Raw genomic sequence first — 24,212 nt, 5'->3', positions numbered from 1 at the left:
CCAGCGCAGGATACGAGTGTTTTGAATATTTTCACGGATGCGGCTGGGGCGGGTGGTTTTGGAGCTTACGGGGGAGGTCCGTGGTGCGCAGGTCAATGGCCGGCTAGCTGGGTGTCCAGTGGACTCACGCGGAATCTGGCCCTGCTCGAGCTGTTTCCCATCGTGGTGGCGGCTACCATTTGGGGGGACTGGCTCAGGGATAAGAAGGTCCGTTTTTTACTGCGACAACATGGGGGTGGTGCTTGCCATTAATAACATCACGGCGTCCTTTCCTCCGGTAGTTCAATTGTTGCGACATTTAGTGTTGGTATGTTTGTCGTTGAACGCGTGGGTGGTGGCGGTGCATGTCCCGGGTGTACGGAATTGTATCGCTGATGCTCTTTCTCGCTCGCAGTGGGACCGGTTTCGGCAATTGGCACCGGGAGCGGAACGTCTCGGTTTGGCTTGTCCGCAGCATCTTTGGGATCTGGTCTCGGTCCCGTAGAACAATTGGTACAAAGGTCTTTGGCGCGCACGACGTGGAGTGCTTATGCTGCTTGTTGGAGGCAGTGGGAGGAGTGGGTAAGAGAGTTGGGTGACGTCAATACGGATAGAGACAGGTTGGTGGCACTTTTGTACTGGTTAGGGGACGCCTGGGAGGCGGGGTTTTCAGTGGCGAAGGTGAACCGGTTCATATCTGCGGTGGCGTTTGGGTTTAAGTTGCGGGGCTTTCAGGATGTATCGAAGGAATTTCTGGTATCGCAGGCTTTGAAGGGGTTGCGCCCCGGGGTCGGTTATGTGCCCAGTAGAGTGCATGCGGGGTTTTACGCCAAACAGGGGGTCTCCAGATTTGCCTTTGTTACGTCATGTGGACGGGTCGTTTTTGTCCAGGTTTCAGTTTGGAGCTGTATTTAAAAAATGTTTGACGGCGGTTGGTGTCGCGGCAGGCTCATATTCATCTCATTCCTTCAGGATTGGCGCAGCAACAGAAGCGGGGCGCTGGGGGTTGGATGATGAGGGGGTGAGGCGTATTGGTCGTTGGGAGTCCAACAGGTTTAAGTCCTATGTCCGCCCCCATATGTTATGAATTTTGCTGTTAACGCTTTACAAATGTTATATGGTGGTGCCTAATTGTTTTTCCGTTTCAGATTCGCCTCCGTGTTTGGTGTGGTTGATGGGTCATTCTTACGTGCACTGGGGGGCTTTGAGGGCGGACGTCCGCCCGAATGGTCGCCAGTTGCGCATTCCGCGACAGGATGCGGTTGTGCATTGGCTGGGTTTTAGAGGTATGTCGTAGAGCAGGGTGTTGGCGGAATTCCAGACATATGCTCGGCTTGATAGGGTTCCGGAGGTCTTAGTGTTGCACGTGGGTGGGAATGACTTAGGAGTCCGCCCCTTTCGTGAGTTGGTGCGGGATATCAAACATGATATGTTGTGTTTGTGGGTATCTTATCCCAAGTTGGTGATAGTGTGGTCGGACATAGTCCCAAGAAAGCATTGGCGGTTAGCTAGATCTGTGGAGAGAGTCAATAAGGCTCGCATTAAAGTTAATCGGGCGGTGTCCCGTTTTGTGGCAAAAAACGGGGGCATTTGCGTGAGGCATAGGGATTTGGAGTCAGGAGTGGGGAATTTCTGGAGGAGTGACGGGGTTCATCTGACCGAGGTTGGCATTGATCTTTGGAGCTTGGCGATAGCAGAAGGAATAGAAAGGGCGGTGGTGGTGTGGAGGAACTCACAGGCTTAAGGTGGTCAAGGCCTGTTTCGCTGTGGCGGGGGGAGTCCTTGAGGCCAGTCAGTACAAAATGGTGGGGGGGTCGCATCGGGGGTATGCGTCCCCCAAAAAAGGTACATGGTTGAAGACTTCATCGGGTGGTATCCCTTTGAAGTGGTCTTCTGGTAGAAGGTATATCACTTGAAGGCTTCATCGGGTGTTATCCCTTTGAAGTGGACTTCTAGTGGTCGGTATATCACTTGAGGGCTTCATCGGGTGTTATCCCCTTGAAGTGGACTTCTAGTGGTCGGTATATCACTTGAGGGCTTCATCGGGTGTTATCCCCTTGAAGTGGACTTCTAGTGGTTGGAGCCATCTGCAGAGGTGAACGGTGCTTCCGAGCTGGTTTACGGCTGGAGGTAATTGGTGGTTTGCAGATGGCTAATTCGGTGTGTTCTTTAAAAAGGACTATCTGAGGGGGCTTCAAGGACTTCCTCTGCTCGGGTTAATGTTATGACCCATGTTGGGTCATGTGAATTATTAGGAGGAATTCTCTGGTGGATTCCTAACTAGTTATCCGAATGTTTCGGATTTAAATTGTTTTTATAAAACTGTGAAATTAATAAACGGCTGCTGTGGCCATTTCACATCCAACCTCGGTGTCATGTGTCGTTACTAAATGGGGATGGGGGATAGTATGGTTTAAGGTTAACACACGACTCTACCTAGGCAGGTCAAGAAGAGGCTGGACGCAGCTGCAGGCTTAAGGGAAGCCGACATGACCGTCCTGGTAGGGAAAGGGTTAATGTTACGAGGTCAGGGAAAGTTGAAGGAGCTGAAGGAGGGACGGGGAGGAGTTAAGGGGGGCGGGGGGCCGTTACTGCGCTTCCCGCTGTTTCTCGGCATTGAGCCGGAAGCAGCGGGAGGAGTAACACACAGTAAGCAAAGCTCCCACCCTCCCACCCTTGTTTTGTTACTCTTTAGGTCTTATGTACGTCTGGCTATGAGCGTTGTGTTTTTATTTTGTGTGCTTATTTAACATGTTTTTCTTTTTTCCGGAGTAGGTTCTGTTGTCATGGCAGCTGGCGGGGGGAGTCCTTGAGGCCAGTCAGTACAAAATGGTGGGGGGGTCGCATCGGGGGTATGCGTCCCCCAAAAAAGGTACATGGTTGAAGACTTCATCGGGTGGTATCCCTTTGAAGTGGTCTTCTGGTAGAAGGTATATCACTTGAAGGCTTCATCGGGTGTTATCCCTTTGAAGTGGACTTCTAGTGGTCGGTATATCACTTGAGGGCTTCATCGGGTGTTATCCCCTTGAAGTGGACTTCTAGTGGTCGGTATATCACTTGAGGGCTTCATCGGGTGTTATCCCCTTGAAGTGGACTTCTAGTGGTTGGAGCCATCTGCAGAGGTGAACGGTGCTTCCGAGCTGGTTTACGGCTGGAGGTAATTGGTGGTTTGCAGATGGCTAATTCGGTGTGTTCTTTAAAAAGGACTATCTGAGGGGGCTTCAAGGACTTCCTCTGCTCGGGTTAATGTTATGACCCATGTTGGGTCATGTGAATTATTAGGAGGAATTCTCTGGTGGATTCCTAACTAGTTATCCGAATGTTTCGGATTTAAATTGTTTTTATAAAACTGTGAAATTAATAAACGGCTGCTGTGGCCATTTCACATCCAACCTCGGTGTCATGTGTCGTTACTAAATGGGGATGGGGGATAGTATGGTTTAAGGTTAACACACGACTCTACCTAGGCAGGTCATGAAGTGTTCATTTCATCACTCTTGCATATACTGTACGTATAATGCACAATAAACTGTAATGCATTTTTGCATAACTCCCAACTTTCAAGTATCACAAATAGAGGGACAACATGCCTCTAACCCTGCCCAATCCCCGCCCATACACACACGGTTCAGCCCACACAGTGTCATGCTACTATAGTGCCTCCACAGAGTATAATCCCCCCATAGAACCCCCTACACAGTAAAATGCCCCTATAGCTTCCCCCCACACTATAATATCCCATAGTGCCTCCCACACAGTATAATGCCAAATAGCTGGCTCCACACAGTATAATGCCCCCATAGCTGCCCCCAAACATTATAATCCCACCATAGATTCCCCAAACAGTATAAAACCAGAACAGATGCCCCATACAGTATAATGCCCACACAGATGCCACCATACAGTATAATGCCCATACAAAGTCCCCCATACAGTATAATGCCCCATAGGGCATTGTCCAGTCATAAGAAATTGTGACCTATTCTCAGGATAGTCTTTCAATATGTGGTCGTTGGGGGTCTGACTCTCCGCACCCCCACCAATCAGATGTTTTGAAGGGACCACGGCACTCATATGAGCGCAGCTTCCCCTTCATTCCATATCTGCTCGTACCGTGAATTGAGGACACACTTGTAGCGGTGGTTCACAGTATTACAGCCTTCTCCCACTGAAGTGAATAGGAGAAGGCTGTAATACTGTGAACCACCGCTATATGTGTGTCGGTGATTCACAGTATAAGCAGTGACAGTAATGAAGGGGAAGCAGCGCTCATATAAGAGTCACGGCACCTTCAAAACAGCTGATCGGTGGGGTGCCAGGAGTCGGACCCCCACCGATCAGATATTTCTTATGAATGGATAACCCCTACAAATGGTACTATTAAAAATACAGTACGGCTAGCAAAGATCAAGGCCGATTTCGCCAAAAAAGTTAAAAATGTTTTACCTCTGGTCTATTTGGGTAGGCGTGGGGACATAGGGAGTCCTAACACTGATCATATAGTCTGGAACTCATATCAACTTGATGGCACATACAGTAGTAAGAACTTATCACAATCGCTTTATAAAAACACTTTGCCAATTCATGGAGATGTTAACATTTTACTAGTGTAATGTGTGGAGCAGAGACATTATCTGCCATCATTTCATGTGTTTTTAGAGTAAGTTTATGGAGGTCAGGACTGATCAATCTTCATCTCCATTTTGTAGCTGTTAAATGAAGCACAATAACACATAAAATAATCTCTTCTTTGAGCACAATTCACACATTTCAATTATTCATACCCTGAGGAAACAGATATTTAGTCCCAGACAAAATTAAACATTTGTTTTGTTAAAGAAAAGGCTGATGATCTATATTTGTATCGTGAGGAAAAAGAACAGACAAGTACGTCCATCTCTGATAAAACTTTAATCATGAGTTGTCGGTGTGAGCTTACAGCCCGCTCGAAATGGTGACACTTTGTCAGTAACTTTCTGTCTGGCCTTTGTTGGGGATGCAATATTAACCTCTTATGTCCATTATAAAAGAAGGACCCATTTATTCAGTGTCTCTATGTTCCCACCAGCTTCACATGGACAAGAGACCTTCGGACAGACATCTCAGCTTAAAGCCAATGGAATTAGAAGAAATTGCAACCAAAATTTCTGCGCTGGACAAATGGAGAGGAATATTCGGTTCACAAGGGTGAGGAGATCAGTCCTACTAGGAGGGGAAACTACATTGCCAGTAGAGATTTGCTCTTTCGGCAGAATGCAATATGTATGAATGTATCTGATTATTACTTTTATTGTTTGCAGGTTGGAGATAAAAAATCCAGCAATTCAGGTAACTAAAGTCAATGATTGTGACAATAACCATCAACGTATGTGACATTCTTGTTTTACGCACAGTAAATAATAGAAATGTATAACTAGTAAAGTGGCAAGTTATATGATGAAAGAAAGTATCGGAGCAGTCAGACCCTGGCAGATGATCGGAGTCTATATCTCTATATGAAGTCATTGCCTATGGTAAGTACAGTATGTGTTTTTTTTACTAAAAATCAATTTATCTAAGGAAAAAGAGCATTACATATATATATATATATATATATATATATATATATATATATATGTAGCTGACCCAATAATTTATAGAAATCTCAAAGACAGGTAAATATTGTAAGTGTGTGCCCAATTGTTACTATATATTCTGATGTTATAATATATTTTGAATATGTTAAGCTGAATTCGTACATGCAGTTTCCAATGCCGTTTTTGAACCAAATACAGGAGTGGATACACAATAGTGGAAAATCCTCCCTTTATACTCTTCTTTCCTCTTGGATTCACTCCTACATTTGACTAAAAAAAAACCTGCATCAAAAACTGAAAGTCTGAATCCAGCCATATTCTAGAACTACACTACATGAATGGACATGGCCATATTTCTGATCTGTGTTGATGCGTAATATGGCGCCCCTAGAATTATTTTGGTCCATACTGTACCTCCATGTGTCTCTGATTTTCCATGGAAGCACACAGAGGTTTTTTTCTTATGGATTCCATCGCATTCCATATTAAAAAGGTATACTCTTCTAGGAGCATTGCCACGCTACAGCACACAAAGGTCTGTAATGTCCTGTGTATGGATCCTAAAACACAGTCTTAGGGAATTGTAAAAACAGCAACCGAAACAATCGGAACATAAAGAAGTACAAGGAATGGGATTTCCAATTTTCCATAGTGGCTCCAAGATGGGTTTTTTTTTCTAACAATGATAGAATTGATCATTAGAAACAGTGAAAAAATACAGGGAAATAATGTACAAATTGTTCCCCTAAGTTCTATGTGTGGATTACATCGCCTTTTCCAATGGACCAATATATCCCACTACATAGTCATATCAAATACATCTCTTTTATTCACATTCATTTTGAACAATTCATGTGAGTAAAGACATGGAGAATTCCCATCACGGAGCTCTTATGACCGGGGAATCTGCTTGTAACATTTTCACAGCTGAACGTTGTGCAGGGAGGCATAACTTCTAATAACAGATGTTACAAATGGAAGGATGAAACAGAGAATTCAGCCCCATGTTTCAGAATGTAATACATCTGCATTGTCATTTCTCTGTCAATATTTAGTGTCATTCCATAACCAGTTACCAAACAAAGCTAAATGAACAGAAAAGGGGATCATGAGAAAAAAATCATAGGCTTATAAATTCATTTTAGGCCCCTCTCCCTGCTCCCTCCCCCCCTCCTTAGACTTGTATTGGCAGGCAATAAAGAGACACCCCCGCTTTCTGCACTCTGTCTGTAACTAGGGATGGATTTTGCTTGACAGCAGGTGGTGGACAGCAGATTACAGGAACCTAGTGGCAGTAACTTCACACAGAATTTGCATGGATAAAACAACAACATTTTAAAAATAAGTAAATTACAAAGTTGATATATATCAGGTATACTATTAGATTAGCATTAGTTGTTTCAAAGTTAGTGTCCATATTAAGCCACCCATGCCATCCGTCGGAACAGTGCCAAAACAACTGAGCATTGGTTAAATAATACCCAGTCCTCCTCATCCCCTGCCTGCACTAATCTCTAGGAAGCTGTAGATACATTACTGGTGACTGGGAAGGTATGGACATCAGATATTTATTTAATTAACTCCTTTACTACCCTAAACCCCTAAGGATGTCATATTAACCCATTCCCTACACTACACCTGCAAGGATATTTGTATGTACCATTTCACCACAATAGACCACCAGGTATGCTGGCAGTAACCCCTTCACTACTTTAGAACAACAGGCATGCTGACATTAAAGGGTTTGCCCGGGTACAGGGCGAAATTAGGTATGGATGGATAGGTCATCAGTATATGATCGGTATGTCCGTGCCGGAAGCAGATGGCTCCGGCCACAGTACAGCGGCCATGCTGCAGTACTGCAGCTCTGCTCCTATTCAAGTAAATAGGAGCAGTGTTGCAGTACTGCAGCACGGCCGCTATGCAGTGTGCGGAGTCATCTGCTTTTGGCACCGAACACTGGTACATCCAGTGCCAGAGGCAACTGGAACAGCTGATCTGTGCGGGGTCCGGGTAATGGACCCCCACCAATCATATACAGATGACCTATCCTGTGGATAGGTCATCAGTATTTAAAAACCGCTCCGCTCCGTGCTTGTACAATCCATTTAACGACTTGTATTTTAAATCAGCTCAAACCCTCTCCATTGTCTTCTTGTTATGTCTAAAGGCCCATTTACACAAGCTACTAATTGTTCAGATTCCAACGCTAACAAGCGATCGTACACGATAATCACCTAATGTGAATTGGTATAAACGCTCGTTAATTGTACAAATAAACATTTAAGTGAACATAAAAATAATCGTTGGTCGTTCAGACATAGTGGTATGTAAACAGTATTGTTTGATTGATAGCCGACGTGACTTTTTTAAGAAGTTTTCTGAGTTAAACAAAAAAGTGGCCAAGAGGGAGGGGATGCAATGAAACAAAAAAAGAGGCATTACTCACCAGACAGATTCCGTGGACTTTTAGTGTAGCTGCTCCGGTCCTCCCCGCCACTGTTTGTTGACATGGCTGCAGCGAAGACGTGCCGTAAGTTATCGCTGCAGCCAAACACTGGCATTAGCGGTCCTGTACAGTATACCCACCGAGGCCAGTGATTCCCTGTTGCGATAACGTCGGTATATGGTAACCTCATAGCTGAAGCAATAAAAATAATAATATTATAATAATCTTTATATATATATATATATATATATATATATATATATATATATATATATATATATATATATATAGCGCAAACATATTCTGCAGCACTTTACAATTTAGAGGGAACATGAACAGACAGTATCAGACATTACATAGTGACAGAACTAATTTGCAATTCAAACGAGGAGTGAGGACCCTGCTCGCAAGAGTTTACCATCTACAGTATAAGGAAATAAGGGAGACAGAAAATGTAAAAAGTGTTTGTTAAGAACAATGGTCCAGCCATCTTTTATACACATGGGGTAGTATACATAAAGCTGCATGAGCCGGTCACCAGCCAGTATCTGTGTATGACAGACATGATGTGCAATACCGTAGGGTGCAAGGAGTGTGGGGGATACTGCTGAATCAGGGGGTCATGTTCTGATGACTAATGTAAAAGGGGAGTAAGCAAAGGAGTCAGATTAGGGAATGTTATAGGCCTGTCTAAATAGATCTGTTTTCAGGGCATGTTTAGAACTGTGGATCTTGGCAATTAATCTGACTGTCTGAAGTAGCACATTCCAGAGAACTGGTGCAGCACGAGAAAAATCTTGGAGACGCAGTGGGAAGTTCGGATTATGGAGAATGTTAATCTAAGGTCGTTGGCACCATAGAACACGGGTAGGGTGGTAGACAGATATGGGGAAGGTACAGCAATGTGAAGAGCTTTGTGGGTGAGAGTAATAAGTTTGAATTTAATTCTCAAGGGGATGGGCAACCAGTGCAGTGACTGGCACAGGTTGGAGGCTTTGGTGTAGCGGTTGGTCAGAAAGATGAGCCTGGCTGCTGCATTCAGGAAAGATTGTAGAGGGGAGAGTTTAGGGAAGGGAGGACCAATTAGTCATGAGTTACAGTAGTCAAGACGAGAGTGAATCAGAGCGACAATGAGAGTTTTGGCTGTTTCCTCAGTAAGAAAAGGGCGGATTCTGGAGATGTTTTTGAGGTGAAAGTTGCAAGAGCGTGAAAGTGATTGGATGTGAAAAGTAAAGGAAAGATCAAAAATAAACCCAACACAGCGGGCATGCTGCCTAGGAGTTATGGTAGTGCCACACACTCAGATGGAGACATCAGGTTGAGGTTGGTTAGTAGCTGGTGGGAACACAAGGAGCTCAGTTTTAAAAAGATTCAGTTTCAGATAGAGAGAGAACATGATGTTAGAGACAGCGGACAATCACTAGTGTTTTAAATTAGAGTGGGGGTGATGTCATGGGAAGAGGCATATAATAGGGTGTCATCAGCGTAGAGATGGTACTGGAAGCCGAGTCTGCTGATGGTTTGTCTAGTAGGGGCTGTGTAGAGAGAAAAGAGGACCGGACCTAAAACTTATTCCTGAGGAACCCTGATAGCAAGGGGAAGAGGAGAAGAAGTAGAACCAGCAAATGACACACTGAACGAGCGGTCAGAGAGATAGGAGAAAAACCAAGAGAGAGCAGTGTCCTTCAGGCCAATAGAGTGGAGCATGTTAAGTAGGAATTGGTGGTCTAAAGTGTCAAAGGCTGCAGAGAAATCCAGAAGAATGAGGAGGGAGTATAAGCTGTTAGATTTAGCCGCCAAGAGATCATTTGAGACTTTAGTAAGGGCAGTGTAGAGTGCGGAAACCAGATTGTAAGAGGTATAGAATGGAATTAGCAGAGAGATAGCGGATAAGACGAGAGTAGACCAAGCGTTCTAGGAGTTTGGAGATGAAGGGCAGATTAGAGACTGCTCGGTAGTTCGCAGCGCTGGATGGGTCAAGAGTTGTTTTTTTCAGTAAAGGGTTTATAATGGCATGTTTAAAAGAGGAGGGAAAGATTCCAGGAGAAAGAGAGAGGTTAAATATTTTAGTCAGATGACTAGTGACAGCCGGGGAGAGGGACTGGACGAGGTGTGAGGGGATAGGGTCACTAGGGCAGGTAGTAGGACGAGAAGAAGATAGGAGCCTAGTTAGTTCTTCTTCTGTTATTGGTTCAAATGCTGAAAGTGAAGAAGAGGGAGTGCGGGAGGGAAGAGGATTGATGTTATTAGGGGAGTGGGAGATAATATCATGCCGGATGCTGTCAATTTTAACTTTAAAATAACTGGCCAGGTCTTCAGCACTGAGACCTGTGATTGGCGTCTGCACTTTAGTACTAAGGGGGGAATGAAAAGTATCAAAGACGCGTTTTGGATTATTAGATAGTGTGGGGATTAGAGAGGTGAAATTAACTTGTTTGGCTCGGTGAAGGGCAGAGTTTTACGTTTTGAACGTAAATTTGTAATGGAGGAAATCTGCTGACAAATGCGATTTTCTCCACAGACATTCGTCACATCTCGAGCACCGCTGAAGAAAGCGGGATTGGGGCGTGTGCCAGGGTTGTCATCGTCTGTGTCAGGTGGTTCGGAGTGTAGGGGGCGCTGCTTCTTCCACAGCATTTTTTAGAGTGTTATTGTAATGTTTGGCAGCCAGATTGGGACAGGAGAGGCAAGAGATAGGGCACAATGAGGACTGTCGACTGTCTATGAGTTGCTCAGTGTTAAAGGCATGTCGATTTCTGTATGTCTGATAGGTAGGCATGCCCTGAGGAGGCAGAGAATTTCTCATAGTAAAGGAGAGAAGGTTGTGGTCAGAAAGCAGGGGAGAAGAGTTAATAAAGTCAAATACTGAGCAGAGCCGGTAGAAGACCAGTTCAAGTGACTGCCTGTCTTCATGAGTTAGTAAGTTGTTACAGACCAAGGGAGGAGGTTAAAGATAGAAACTGGGAGGCAGATGAGCAGATTGGGTTATCAATGGGGATGTTGAAGTCACCCATGATGAAAATGGGTGTTTCAGAGGATAGGAATTGTGGAAGCTGGGCAACAAAATTATCCAGGAATTGGCGGGGTGAGCCAGGGGGGCGGTAGAGAACTGCCACTCGGGGGGGAAAAAGGGCAAAAGAGTCTGAGGATGTGGACCTCAAAGGAGGGGAATGTGAGTGAGGGTACAAGGGGAATGACCTGGAAAGTGCAGTGTGGGAAAACAATTATACCTACTCCTCCACCCTGCCTGTTCTCAGGTCTGGGGATATGAGAGAAAAGTAGACCACCATAAGATAGGGCAGCAGGACAAGCAGTGTCAGACAGGTGTAGCCATGTTTCTGTAAGTGTTTTTTTTTTTTTAAACCGAAAAGACAAATCTCGACATAATAATATTATATCAAAATATATTTATTTGTACTTTATTACACATCAATAAATACAGGACATACAAAAATAACCCCCCTCCCAAGTATATACTATAGACATATAAAATATAATTAAAATATACCAGGTTCACATAGTACAATATCAAAAATTATATATAGAGAAATAATTCCTCCCAAAAGGGGATCACATCCCAGGTAAAGTGATAGCTATACCATATGTACGAGTAATCAAACTGACAGGTCCCTCAAATCAATAGAATATAGCAACCATGCTTATGAAAAAGGAGACCTAATCAGAAAAAAGCTATAAAAAGTTAGAAGTAGAACACAATACCTGTGAAGGACATGATACTGGGAGGATAGGACACCTGGACAGGTTTTTATAGCTTTTTTCTGATTAGGTCTCCTTTTTCATAAGCATGGTTGCTATATTCTATTGATTTGAGGGACCTGTCAGTTTGATTACTCATACATATGGTATAGCTATCACTTTACCTGGGATGTGATCCCCTTTTGGGAGGAATTATTTCTCTATATATAATTTTTGATATTGTACTATGTGAACCTGGTATATTTTAATTATATTTTATATGTCTATAGTATATACTTGGGAGGGGGGTTATTTTTGTATGTCCTGTATTTATTGATGTGTAATAAAGTACAAATAAATATATTTTGATATAATATTATTATGTCGAGATTTTTCTTTTCGGTTTAATATATATGGATCATGTGAAATCTTGAATCTAATGAATTGGCTAAGAGTATATATATATAGGTTATAATATGTTTCTGTAAGAGCCAGGAAGTTAAGAGAGTTGGAAAGAATAAGTCATAAATAATGGTGAGTTTGTTGCAAACGGACCGAGAATTCCAGAGCACATAGTTCAAAGAGACGGAAGAAGACATACAACGAATGTTCTGAAGATTAGCAGGGTTTCTACACCGTGTTCCAAATTATTATGCACATTGGATTTAAGTGTCATAAACATTTAATTATTCGTTTTTCAATTAAACTCATGGATGGTATTGTGTCTTAGGGCTCTTTGGATCATTGTAATCAATCTCAGACACCTGTGATAATTAGTTTGCCAGGTGTGCCCAATCAAAGGAAAACTACTTAAGAAGGACGTTCCACATTATTAAGCAGGCCACAGGTTTCAAGCAATATGGGAAAGAAAAAGGATCTCTCTGCTGTCGAAAAGCGTGAAATAGTGCAATACCTTGGACAAGGTATGAAAACATTGGATATTTCAAGAAAACGTAAGCGTGATCATCGTACAGTGAAAAAATTTGTGGCTGATTCAGAGCACAGACGGGTTCGTTCAAATAAAGGCATAATGAGGAAGGTTTATGCCAGACAAATTAATAGGATTAGGAGAGCAGCTGCTAAAATGCCATTGCAAAGCAGCAAACAGGTATTTGAAGCCGCTGGTGCCCCTGGAGTCCCGCGAACCTCAAGGTGTAGGATCCTCCAGAGGTTTGCAAGTGTGCATAAAGCTATTATTCGGCCACCTCTAAACAATGCTCACAAGCAGAAACGGTTGCAGTAGGCTCAGAAATACATGAAGACTAATTTTCAAACCGTGTTGTTTACTGATGAGTGCCGTGCAACCCGTGATGGTCCAGATGGATGGAGTAGTGTATGGTTGGTGAATGGCCACCATGTCCCAACAAGGCTGCGACGTCAGCAAGGAGGTGGCGGAGTCATGTTTTGGGCTGGAATCATGGGGAGAGAGATGGTAGGCCCCTTTAGGGTCCCTGACGGTGTGAAAATGACCTCTGCAAAGTACGTAGAGTTTATGACTGACCACTTTCTTCCGTGGTACAAAAAGAAGAACCGTGCCTTCCGTAGCAAAATTATCTTCATGCATGACAATGCACCATCTCATGCTGCAAAGAATACCTCTGTGTCATTGGCTGCTATGGGCATAAAAGGAGACAAACTCATGGTGTGGCCACCATGTTCCCCTGACCTCAACCCTATTGAGAACCTTTGGAGCATCCTCAAGCAAAATATCTATGAGGGTGGGAGGCAGTTCACATCAAAACAGAAGCTCTGTGAGGCTATTCTGACATCCTGCAAAGATATTCAAGCAGAAACTGTCCAAATACTCATAAATTCAATGGATGCAAGAATTGTGAAGGTGATATCAAAGAAGGGGTCCTATGTTAACATGTAACTTGGCCTGTTTTTTTTTATTGAAAGATCTTTTGATTTCTGTAAATATGACCTCCTGATGCTGCAAATTCAACAAATTACCATTTTAGTTCTCTTTACAACCTTTAATATGTTTTGATCTCTGTTGTGCATAATAATGTGAAACAGTGCATTTTGAGTTTTTTACTTCTAAAAAAAAAATCTGTTATCATTAGGAGATTTGTTCAGTCAAATTCGCATTATACTCCAACGGTTGATGGCTTGAAGATTATACTGACTGTCATTTGCATAGACTATTTAGGAAAATCAGCGAAAAATAACATTTGCATAATAATTTGGAATGCGGTGTATGTGTGGCAGGTAAGGGGTTCAGCTTAGCAGTAGTAAAGGGAAGACCAGGGTTGGGAGAGATGTCCCCTGCAGCTTATAGCAGGAGAATGGAGAAAGTCTGCAAATGGTTCATTGATTTATGAGAGTGACTTTTGTGTTGAGCAGTGTGATGAGATGGTTTAAGGTGATTTAAGAAAGTGAATAGTGCATGGGAGCGGTACATGGGCGAGGGAAGGAGAGAGGGACTGATGTGGATAGAGTTAAGCAAAGGCATAAATGGGTGGTGTGATTGTAAACAAACCACAGCTACAATGATGAGTAGTGAGGCAGTGAACATGGTGTTATTGTATTTTTCTTAGTTTTTTTCGAAAACAGATAAAATGTTGAATGTCATAATTATAATGTATGCAGGTTTGTTTGTTTGTTTGTTTGTTTGTTTGTTTGTTTGTTTGTTTGTTTGTTTAGTCCACATAGCTTACCTGTCTCATGCCATGTATAACTGCCAGGAGACTTTGCCAATGTGACACTTAGACAAAGATGACTTCTGCCCTCATGCCACCGCTGCACAAGTGCCTTCCCCTTAGGGCTTATTTAGACGAATGTGATATACGTCCGTGCAACGCGCGTGTTTTTCACGCGCCTCACTCGGACCTATGTTGGTCTATGGGGCCGTGCAGACTGTCCATGAGTTTCACGTAGCGTGTGTCCGCTGCATAAAACTCACGACATGTCCGTTATTTGTGCGTTTTTCGCGCATCATGCACCCATTGAAGTCAATGGGTGCGTGAAAATCACGCGCAACACACGGAAGCACTTACGTGTGACGCGCGTGATTCGCACAATGGCAGTAAAAAGTAAGGATGAAAACAGAAAAGGACCACGTGCTTTTCTGTTTACAAACATACAAACAGAGTGTCATAATGATGGCGGCTGCGCGAAAATCACGGAGCCGCGCATCATATGCAGCTGACACACGGAGCTCTTAAGTACCTTTTGCGCTCGCATAACGCCGTGTTTTTTGCGTGCGCAAAAGGCACACGGTCGTGTAAATCCGGCCTTATGCTACAACTAAATTTATAGTGGAGGAGATGCTCAGGTCTAGGCCTAATTAACCCCTTCCCGCACCTTGGCGTAAATGCACGTCCAGGTGAGCAGTAACTTCGCGCACCTGGGCGTGCGGTTACGTCCGCGCTTCAACAGTTAACCGCCGCGCGGCGCTACACCGCAGCGGCGGTTAACTGTGCAGGGTGTCAGCCCTGCTCTCCCCGTTGCCGATCAGCGGCCTGTCCCCGCTGAAATTGGCAATTAACCCCTTCGATGCGGTGGTCGATTGCGATCACCACATTGAAGAGGTTTACAGTGGATCGGCAGCCCCCCACATGCATTTGCGGAGGCTGGCGATCCTTATCATGGCAACCAGAGGCCAGACAATGACCTCCGGGTTGCCATGTACGGAAGCCTCGGAGGAGCAGCCTCCGGCCGGTCCTCCGATGCTTCCTGTCAGTGTGACAGTTACGTCACAATGACAGTTAGGGTATGTGCACACACACTAATTACGTCCGTAATTGACGGAAGTATTTCGGCCGCAAGTAGTGGACCGAACACACTGCAGGGAGCCGGGCTCCTAGCATCATACTTATGTACGATGCTAGGAGTCCCTGCCTCTCCGTGGAACTACTGTCCCGTACTGAAAACATGTTTTCAGTACGTGACAGTTGTCCTGCAGCGATGCAGGGACTCCTAGCATCGTACATAAGTATGATGCTAGGAGCCCGGCTCCCTGCACTGTGTTCGGTCCGGTACTTGCGGCCGAAATACGTCCGTCAATTACGGACGTAATTAGTGTGTGTGCACATACCCTTAGGGTATGTGCACACGATGAGAGGCTTTTACTTCTGAAAAGACAGACTGTTTTCAGGAGAAAATAGCTGCGTCGTTTCAGACGTAAATGCTACTCCTCGTATTATGCGAGGCGTCTTTGACGCCTGTAATCTTCAGCTGCTCTTCATTGACTTCAATGAAGAACGGCTCAAATTACGTTGCAAAGAAATGTCCTGCACTTCTTTGCCGAGGCAGTCAATTTACGCGTCGTCGTTTGACAGCTGCCAAACGACGACGCGTAAATGACAGGTCATCTGCACAGTACATCGGCAAACCCATTCAAATGAATGGGCAGATGTTTGCCGACGTATTGTAGCCCTATTTTCAGGCGTAAATCGAGGCATAATACGCCTCGTTTATGTCTGAAAATAGGTAGTGTGAACCCAGCATTAGAACACATTACACTACGTGTGTAGTGTAATGTGTTCTAGCAGCGATCAGAGCTGCAAGTCTAAGTGTCCCCTAGTGGGACAAGTGAAAAAAGTAAAAAAAAGATAAGAAAAATGTTTTTAAAAAGTGTAAAAATAAAAGTTAGAAGTGATATAAACAAAGAATGCTTTTTTTCCTATAATAAGTACACATATTTGGTATCACTACGTTCATAACGACCCCATCTATAAAACTGTAGTATTATTTTTCCCGCACGGTGAACACCGCGAAAAAAATAAACGAAAAACAGTGCCCGAATCACAATTTTTTGGTTACCAACCCTCCCAAAATATACAATAAAAAGTGATCAAAAAGTCGCATGTACGCCAAAATGGTACCAATACAAACTACAACCTGTCCCGCAAAAAATAAGCCCTTACACCGCTTTTTTGACTGAAAAATAAAAAAGTTATCGCTCTCAGAATATGGTGACACAAAAAATAATTTATTTTATAAATAAGTGATTTTATTGCACAAACGCTGCAAACATAAAAAAATTATATACATCTGGTATCGCTGTAATCGTACCGACCCGCAGAATAAAGTAAAATGGTCATTTATAGCCTAGGGTGAAGGCCATAAAAAAAAGAATAAAAAACATTGTCAGAATTTATGGTTTTTGGTCACCTTGCTTGCCAAAAAATGGAATAAAACGTGATCTAAAAAATTTATGGTACCCCAAAATGGTACCAATGAAAACTTCAGATTGTCCCGCAACGAATAAACCCTCACACAGCTCCGGTGGAGAAAAAATTAAAAAAGTTCTGGCTCTCAGAATATGTGCAAAATGTGCAGAGTGTCCCAAAAGCTGATAAGATCGGGCGTCATTTATCAGTGCGACACCGGCCACATATCTGCGGATTATTATTTATTTACTGAATTATTATACCCTCTTATTATACCCTGATGTACCCCGCACAGATAACATATGCCCCCACATTATAAACTGAAACACCAGTAAAACCCCAAACAGAACTACCAAGCTACATCTGCGCCCCAAAAGCCAAATTGCGCTCCCTCCCTTCTGAGCCCTGCAGCGTGACTAAACACCAGTTTATGTCCACAGATATGGCATCGCCATACCCGGGAGAACCCGGATAATATTTTATGAGGTATTTGTCTTCAGTGGCACAAACTGGGCATAACATGTAGTGCACTAAAATGACATATGAGTGGAAAATTGTAATTTTCACTCTGCACCATCCGCTGCACATTAACCCCTGCGCGCACCACGACATAGCATGTCTTAGTGTGGGGGTGATGTATGGAGCGTCTCACGTGAAAAATAAAGAATTTAAAACTGCAAAATCGCTGTTTTTTGGTCACCTTTGCTCTACCTAAAAATTTAATAAAAAGTGCTCAAAAAGTTGTATGTACCAAAAAATGGTACCCTGAAAAACGACCGCTCGTCCCTCAATAAATAAGCCCTCATACCGCTCTATTGACTGAAAAATAAAAAAGTTATGGCTCTTGGAACGCGGGGAGGAAAAAAATAAAAAGGAAAAGAAAAAAATGGATCAGTCCAGAAAGGGTTAATTACTTTCTAATGAAAAAACATTTCTGACCATATGTGGGGTATTGCCGTACTCTGGAGAAATTGCTTTACAAATGTTGGGCAGCTTTTTCCCCCTTTATCCTTTGTGAAATTGAAAAAATGCAACATTTTAGTGGAAGAAATGTTAATATTCATTTTCACGGCCTAATTCTAATAAATCCTGCAAAAGACTTGTGGGGTCTAAATGCCCACTATATCCCTAGATAGATTCTTTAAGTGGTGTAATTTCCACTTTTGGGGGGTTTCCACTGATTTGGTCTCTCAGGGGCTTTGCAAATGCGACATGGCACCCAAAAAACATTTCAGCTAAATTTGAGCTCCAAAAGCCAAATGGCGCTCCTTCCCTTCTGAGCCTTGCTGTGGGTCCAAACAGCAGTTTATTACCACATATGGCATATTTCCGTAATCGGGAGAAATTGTTTTACAAATGTTGGGGTGCTTTTTCTCCTTTATTCCTTGTAAAAATTAAAAATGGCTACCTTTTTTCAGAAAAAAAGTAGATTTTTACCTTTACAGAATAATTCCAATGAATTCAGCAAAACAACTGTGGGGTCAAAATGCTAACTTTGCCACTAGAAAAATTCCTTGATGAGTGTAGTTTCCAAAATGGGGTCACTTTCCGGGGGTTTCCACTATTTTGTTCCCTCCAGTGCATTTTAAACGCGACACGGCACTGAAAACTATTCCAGCAAAATCAGAATTTCAAAATCCAAATGGTGCTCCTTCCCTTCTGAGTCCTGCTGTGGGTCCAAACAGCAGTTTATTACCACATATGGGGTATTGCTATAATCGGGAGAAATTGCTTTACATATGTTGGGGTGTTTTTTCTCTTTTATTCCTTGAAAAAATTAACAATTTCTAAATTTTTTCAGACAAAAAGTAGATTTTCATCTTCACATACTAATTCAAATAAATTTAGCAAAACAACTGTGGGTTCAAAATGCTAACTATACCCCTAGATAAATTCCCTGAGGGGTGTAGTTTCCAAAATGAGGTCACTTTTGGGGGTCTTTATTGTTTTGGCCCCACAAGACCTCTTCAAACCTGACATGGTACCTAAAATATATGCTAAAAAAAAGGAGGCCCCAAAATCCACTAGGTGCTCCTTTGCTTCTGAGGCCGGTGTTTCAGTAAATTAGCGCACTAGGGCCACATGTGGGATAGTTCTAAAAACTGCAGAATCTGGGCAATAAATAATAAGTTACATTTCTCGGGTAAAACCTTCTGTGGTATAGAAAAAAATGTATTACAAATGAATTTTGTAAAAAAAAAAATGAAATTTGTAACTTTCACCTCTACTTTGCTTTAATTCCTGTGAAACGCCTAAAGGGTTAAAACACTTTCTGAATGCTGTTTTGAATACTTTGAGGGGTGCAATTTTCAAAATGGGGTGATTTATGGGGACTTTCTAATATAGAAGGCCCTCAAAGCCACTTCAGACCTGAACTGGTCCTTGTAAAAATCGCCTTTTGAAATTTTCTTGAAAATATTAGAAATCGCTGCTAAAGTTCTAAGCCTTGTAACGTCCTAGAAAAATAAAAGAATGTTCAAAAAACAATGCCAAACTAAAGTAGACATATGGTAAACGTTAACTAGTAACTATTTTGTGTGTTATTACTATCTGTTTTACAAGCAGATACATTTAAATTTTGAAAAATGCTAATTTTTGCAAATTTTCTCCAAATCTTGGTGTTTTTTGCAAATAAATATTGAATTTATCAACCAAATTTTTTCACTAACATAAAGTACAATATGTCACGAGAAAACAATCTCAGAATCACTTGGATAGGCAAAAGCATTCCGGAGTTATTACCACATAAAGTGACACATGTCAGATTTGAAAAATCGGCTTCGTTCTGAAGGCCAAAACAGGCTCAGTCCTGAAGGGGTTAAGCTCGTTCAGCTGTTAATCAAATAAACTAGACACATGAGTCAGAAATACTATGCAGAGATAAACAATCAAACTAGCTGGTCTGGAAGGATCATAAAAACTTAATGAGGATCAAACAGTTTGTCAAAATATCAGAGAGAATATTAGACTATAAAGAAAGACTATAAAGAAGCAATGTAAATAAACAGTGACGGGGAGGATCAGAGTGGTTGCATTGGATGAGAGCTCCGGACCCGCGGCACATTGGGGGAAGAGCGGCTTGACCGGACCCGCGGCACGTTGGGGGAAGAGCGGCTTGACCGAGACGGACGACGCTGCATATGACGCCAAGGGGAGGAGTTTGGCAGAAGCGCCAAATGAGCGAGAGGAAGGAGAGGTTTGGGAGCGTTGCTGCAGTACAGAGATGTCTGTGGAGGAATTGCTGGAGAGTGCGAGGGCACTGGTGGCAGATTGGGGACGAAGTCTCGGGATGAGGGTTAAGTCTCAGCCAGGTGCGGCCTAGCAGGAGGCGCAGGAGTGCCAGCCCGGAATTACAAATGGGTGGCCACAGGCGTGGAGGTACAGGAGGAGACGACAGCTGCTCTGCGGTGAGGCCAGCTGAAAGGGAACTGGTGAAGAGGGGGTCCTTCACCCATCTTGGACAGGCAAGTCGCTATGGGATCTGCTGTGGTGGGCCTGTCTGGGCCTCCTGCGGTCGGGATGGGCGAGGACCTGAGAGGAAGGGAAACAGGGGAATGCAGTTGGCCATCTGATACTTGCCCCCTGATTTATTAATAAGGGGGGCCCTGGATGAGGACGGTTGGGCCCCTGAAGCTATGATTGGGGCCCCTTCATGGGGGGTTAGCGGTGTTAGACTCGGGTAGGGGGAGCCTTCGGTCTCAGGAAGATTGTTTAGCAGAAGTCATGTCGTTTGCTTGCAGGATGACTGGCAGGTCCAGGTCTTCTCGTCAATTCCCTGGAGATGGCAGATCCAGAAGTTCCAGGACAAGGACAGTCAGTCGGGAGCGGAAACGTATGGAGTTCAGGAGGTGTGGTACAAGGCTGGCAGAGAGATACAGTCCTGGAGGTCTTCCTGGTCGGGGCTGACCGGCGAGTGAGCGTCGAGCGGACAGCAGGAGGAGGGCCTTGGTTTACGGTCAGGAGGGCTTGACACTGGTCAGGAGATTTGGTCGGTCTTCATGGATGGACAATACGGCTGAAGTCCAGGTTGAAGAGCAACATGAAGAGGTCCAGTTGGAGTCCAATCGGCAGGTGCTGCCGATCAGTGGGGGTGCGGCCGGCTCATCTTCTGTGTCCAGAGGTGAGTTCTCTGGTGCTTCTGCCAATTTTGTAAAGGTATTAGAGGAGGTAAGAAGTTTATTGTCGGCGCACACAGTTCGTCAGGTTCCGGGGGCGATAGCGGGGTGGTGGGCGCCTGGAGGGTAGGTCCTGGTTCAGTAGCTTCCTCTCCGGTGGGTAGTGGGGTCGGTCACGATGAGTTTGGGGTCCAGGCAGTGGAAGTTTCCCTCGTTAGTGGGGGAGATAGTCAGGCCTTTGTTCTGGGTGCAGTGTCCGATGTAACTCAGAGGGGTACGTATTTAGCTTTTTCAGGTCCCCTTGGTACTCATTTAAAGGCAGATCTTCGGGAAAAGATTGAGAAAACATGTTGAGTTATTTTCTCTTTTGCCTTTGGATGATTTTCCAGAGACGGAAGAAGCGGAGAAGAAAAAAAAACCGTGAGGAGTAGGAACGTAATCGTAGGTACAGAAGAATTCCAAAGACTTTTCAGGTCCCCTTGGTACTCATTTAAAGGCAGATCTTCGGGAAAAGATTGAGAAAACATGTTGAGTTATTTTCTCTTTTGCCTTTGGATGATTTTCCAGAGACGGAAGAAGCGGAGAAGAAAAAAAAACCGGGAGGAGTAGGAACGTAATCGTAGGTACAGAAGAATTCAAAAGACTTTTAAGAATTTAAAAGAGTTTTGTATTTTTGCAAGTGTTTGGAGGGCGAAATTTCCTGAAAAATGTGCATCATTGTTTTGTTATGTGGAAGGCATTTGGGACACTTCCAAGACAAATGGGGGTCTAGCGTGGTGGTGGTACGACAAACAATTTTGCCAATGTTTGGCCGCATGCCCGTCTATGCGGTGGGTCCAATTGGACCTGCCATTGTGGATACGGCAAATGATGTCGCAGCGTCAAGTACCCTTTCAAGGAGGGGCCTGAGGACAGCCCTCTGGCCAACAGGCTCTTAACAAGAAAGGGGTGTGCTGGCCATTTAACGACAGGCAGTGGTAGTTTCTTGCAAATTCCACCACGAATACTCGGGCTGCTGTGGAGCTCACCACTACTCCCATTGTTTCAAGCGTTCAGGGAAGGCTGGAAAAGGGGAAGACTCCGGTGAACCTCGGCGCGATACCGTGGCTAGGGCGGTATGGTAATAGGACACATGCTGCGTTGTTGAGGGACGGTTTTTCGGTGGGTTTTTGAATTTGGGTTTTTGAATTCTGCGTGATGGGGGATGTGTGGGTTCGGCGGTTCAATTTCCCCGAGGTGGTTAGATCCAAGCTTGGCGCGGAGGTGGCTTTGGGTAGGACGGCGGGACCCTTCTCAAGTCTTCCTTTGGTTGATTTGATTGTGGCCCCTTGGCGGTGGTGTCAAAAATGGAGTCTGGGAAGTTTAAGATGATTCATTATCTACAGAGGACACTGTGGCATTATCTACAACTGGGTGTGTGGCAGTATCTGCAGAGGACACTGTGGCATTATTTAGGGGTGTGTTGCATTATCTACAGAGGGCACTGTGGCATTATCTACAGAGGGCACTGCGGCATTATCTACAGAGGGCACTGTGGCACTATCTAAAAAGGGGCTGCCCAATCTTGACATGTGTGTCTGCCAAACGCTGCCAACTGAGCCGCCGAACTGCATTTAGCGACACTTAAACTGGAAAACTGGATTGTTGATATAAGCACATGGAGAATTCTCTCAAATTTTAAACCTAGCGGTATTATTATAGTAGTGTAGTATTAGTATTATAGTAATATAGTGTTATAGTAGTTCAAATAACTAATTGATTAACAATAATTTTGTATTGTATCAAATTTGAAAGTAATGCGGCCCGTCAACTTCCCATTTTATCTATATGTGGCCCACTTATCCAGCCGAGTTTGAGACCCCTGCATTAGACCCTTCATAAGTCAAGGCCCCATCATTAACTCCTTTATTTATATAGGCAACCCAGGATAAAATGTATTAACCGCTTAGCCAACCTAGACCACCAGGGATATTATTTACTCCTATGTCATCTCATACCAAAAGCAACATTCTGTATTTACCCATAAGCCACCCAGCTACCTGAAAACAAAATGTACTAACCCCTAAGCGAAATTATAGTGGTTGTTGGGTAAATATTCAGTTATGGCAATCATAAAAAAAATTGTTGCAGCTGCATGTGTGCTCTTCTCCTTGACAGCTGTGCCTACTAGGTTAAATGTATAAGTGCACTCCTGCAGATGCGCGGCCCAAAATTGTGTCTTGTCAAAGGGCCCAAAAATTCTTGGGTGGCTGTAGTAAAAAAACTCTAGTTATGTATCTATGATACTGCAAAACATGTTTCACAAATAGCAAAATAGAAGAGAAATATTTTTTACATTCACATACTGCAAAATTGGTTTGGTTATAGAACCCTGCATAATGCACTGTCTTGTTAAAGGTTATGGTAACCTTTGAAGATTTTTTTATTTTTTTTTTTTTTTTTACTAATACAACGTATTATAGTATTTAGTATTTAATATTTAGTATTTAGTGCAACTTTGTAAATGTTTTTTATTAAAAAATGTTTTTACTTTTTGAGATACAGCTTCTATGTATCCTGTATCTCAAAAAGTAAACAATTTTTTTAAATTAAAATCCAATTACAAAGTTGCACCAAAGACTATGATATATTGTTTTAGAAAAAAAACAAAGTCTTTATAGGTTTCCATAGCCTTTAAATACATCTCCCTCCATGGCTCAGCTTTTGCATTCAGCAAGACTTAAAGAGTCCTATTATCTGGTAATTGAGAAGACAGAGTTGGGAAGGCAGTATCTTTGCAGGTGCTGGAAGAGACCACAGTCCCCCTATCAGTCATCACAAGTGCCTCCATCTGTGACTTCTTCTGTTACATTGTTATTATGAATATTTGTGCAATCCATCTGAATGGAGATGCCTCAAAGTTAAGTTACATTGAATTACTGCAGGAAGACGTCAGGAAGAGACCAATAGTAAGTGACACCTCACTTTATGAGCAGGTTCGTGTACTGCAGATTCAGGCTAAATAAATGCAACAGTATTTGTTTTATAGAGATCCTTGTACGAGTACACATTATGTAGTCATTTTCTGGAAATGTCATTTAAAAGATGCTTGCAGATTATAAAATGTGTTTGTCTTTTTGGATTATTTTAAAGAGATTTGTCATAATTTACTTTAATTAAATTTTTTTACAGATAAAAAAACATTTTTATGTGTGAAATAATGCAAATAATTTATCTAAGGAAAATCAACTCTTCTGGGAAAAAAAAGACATTTAAATGTGATATTAATATTTCTGTAATT

General features: G+C 43.1%; 1 protein-coding gene across 1 annotated transcript in view; it reads left to right on the top strand.

Moving 5' to 3' along the window:
- Positions 1 to 5,053: 5,053 nt before the first annotated feature.
- The window catches only part of MINDY4B (MINDY family member 4B), a 62,709-nt gene continuing 43,550 nt past the window's right edge, over positions 5,054 to 24,212 (top strand). The window contains exons 1-2 of the mRNA XM_075864007.1: positions 5,054 to 5,166; positions 5,280 to 5,307. Of these exons, the coding sequence (XP_075720122.1) occupies positions 5,054 to 5,166; positions 5,280 to 5,307 (141 nt within the window). The remainder of the gene's footprint in view (positions 5,167 to 5,279; positions 5,308 to 24,212) is intronic.

Source organism: Rhinoderma darwinii, chromosome 4 (assembly GCF_050947455.1).
Source record: "Rhinoderma darwinii isolate aRhiDar2 chromosome 4, aRhiDar2.hap1, whole genome shotgun sequence".
In the NCBI taxonomy this organism is placed as follows: domain Eukaryota; kingdom Metazoa; phylum Chordata; class Amphibia; order Anura; family Rhinodermatidae; genus Rhinoderma; species Rhinoderma darwinii.
The sequence above is the reverse complement of the archived record's forward strand: the minus strand, read 5'-3'. Positions and strand labels throughout refer to the sequence as shown.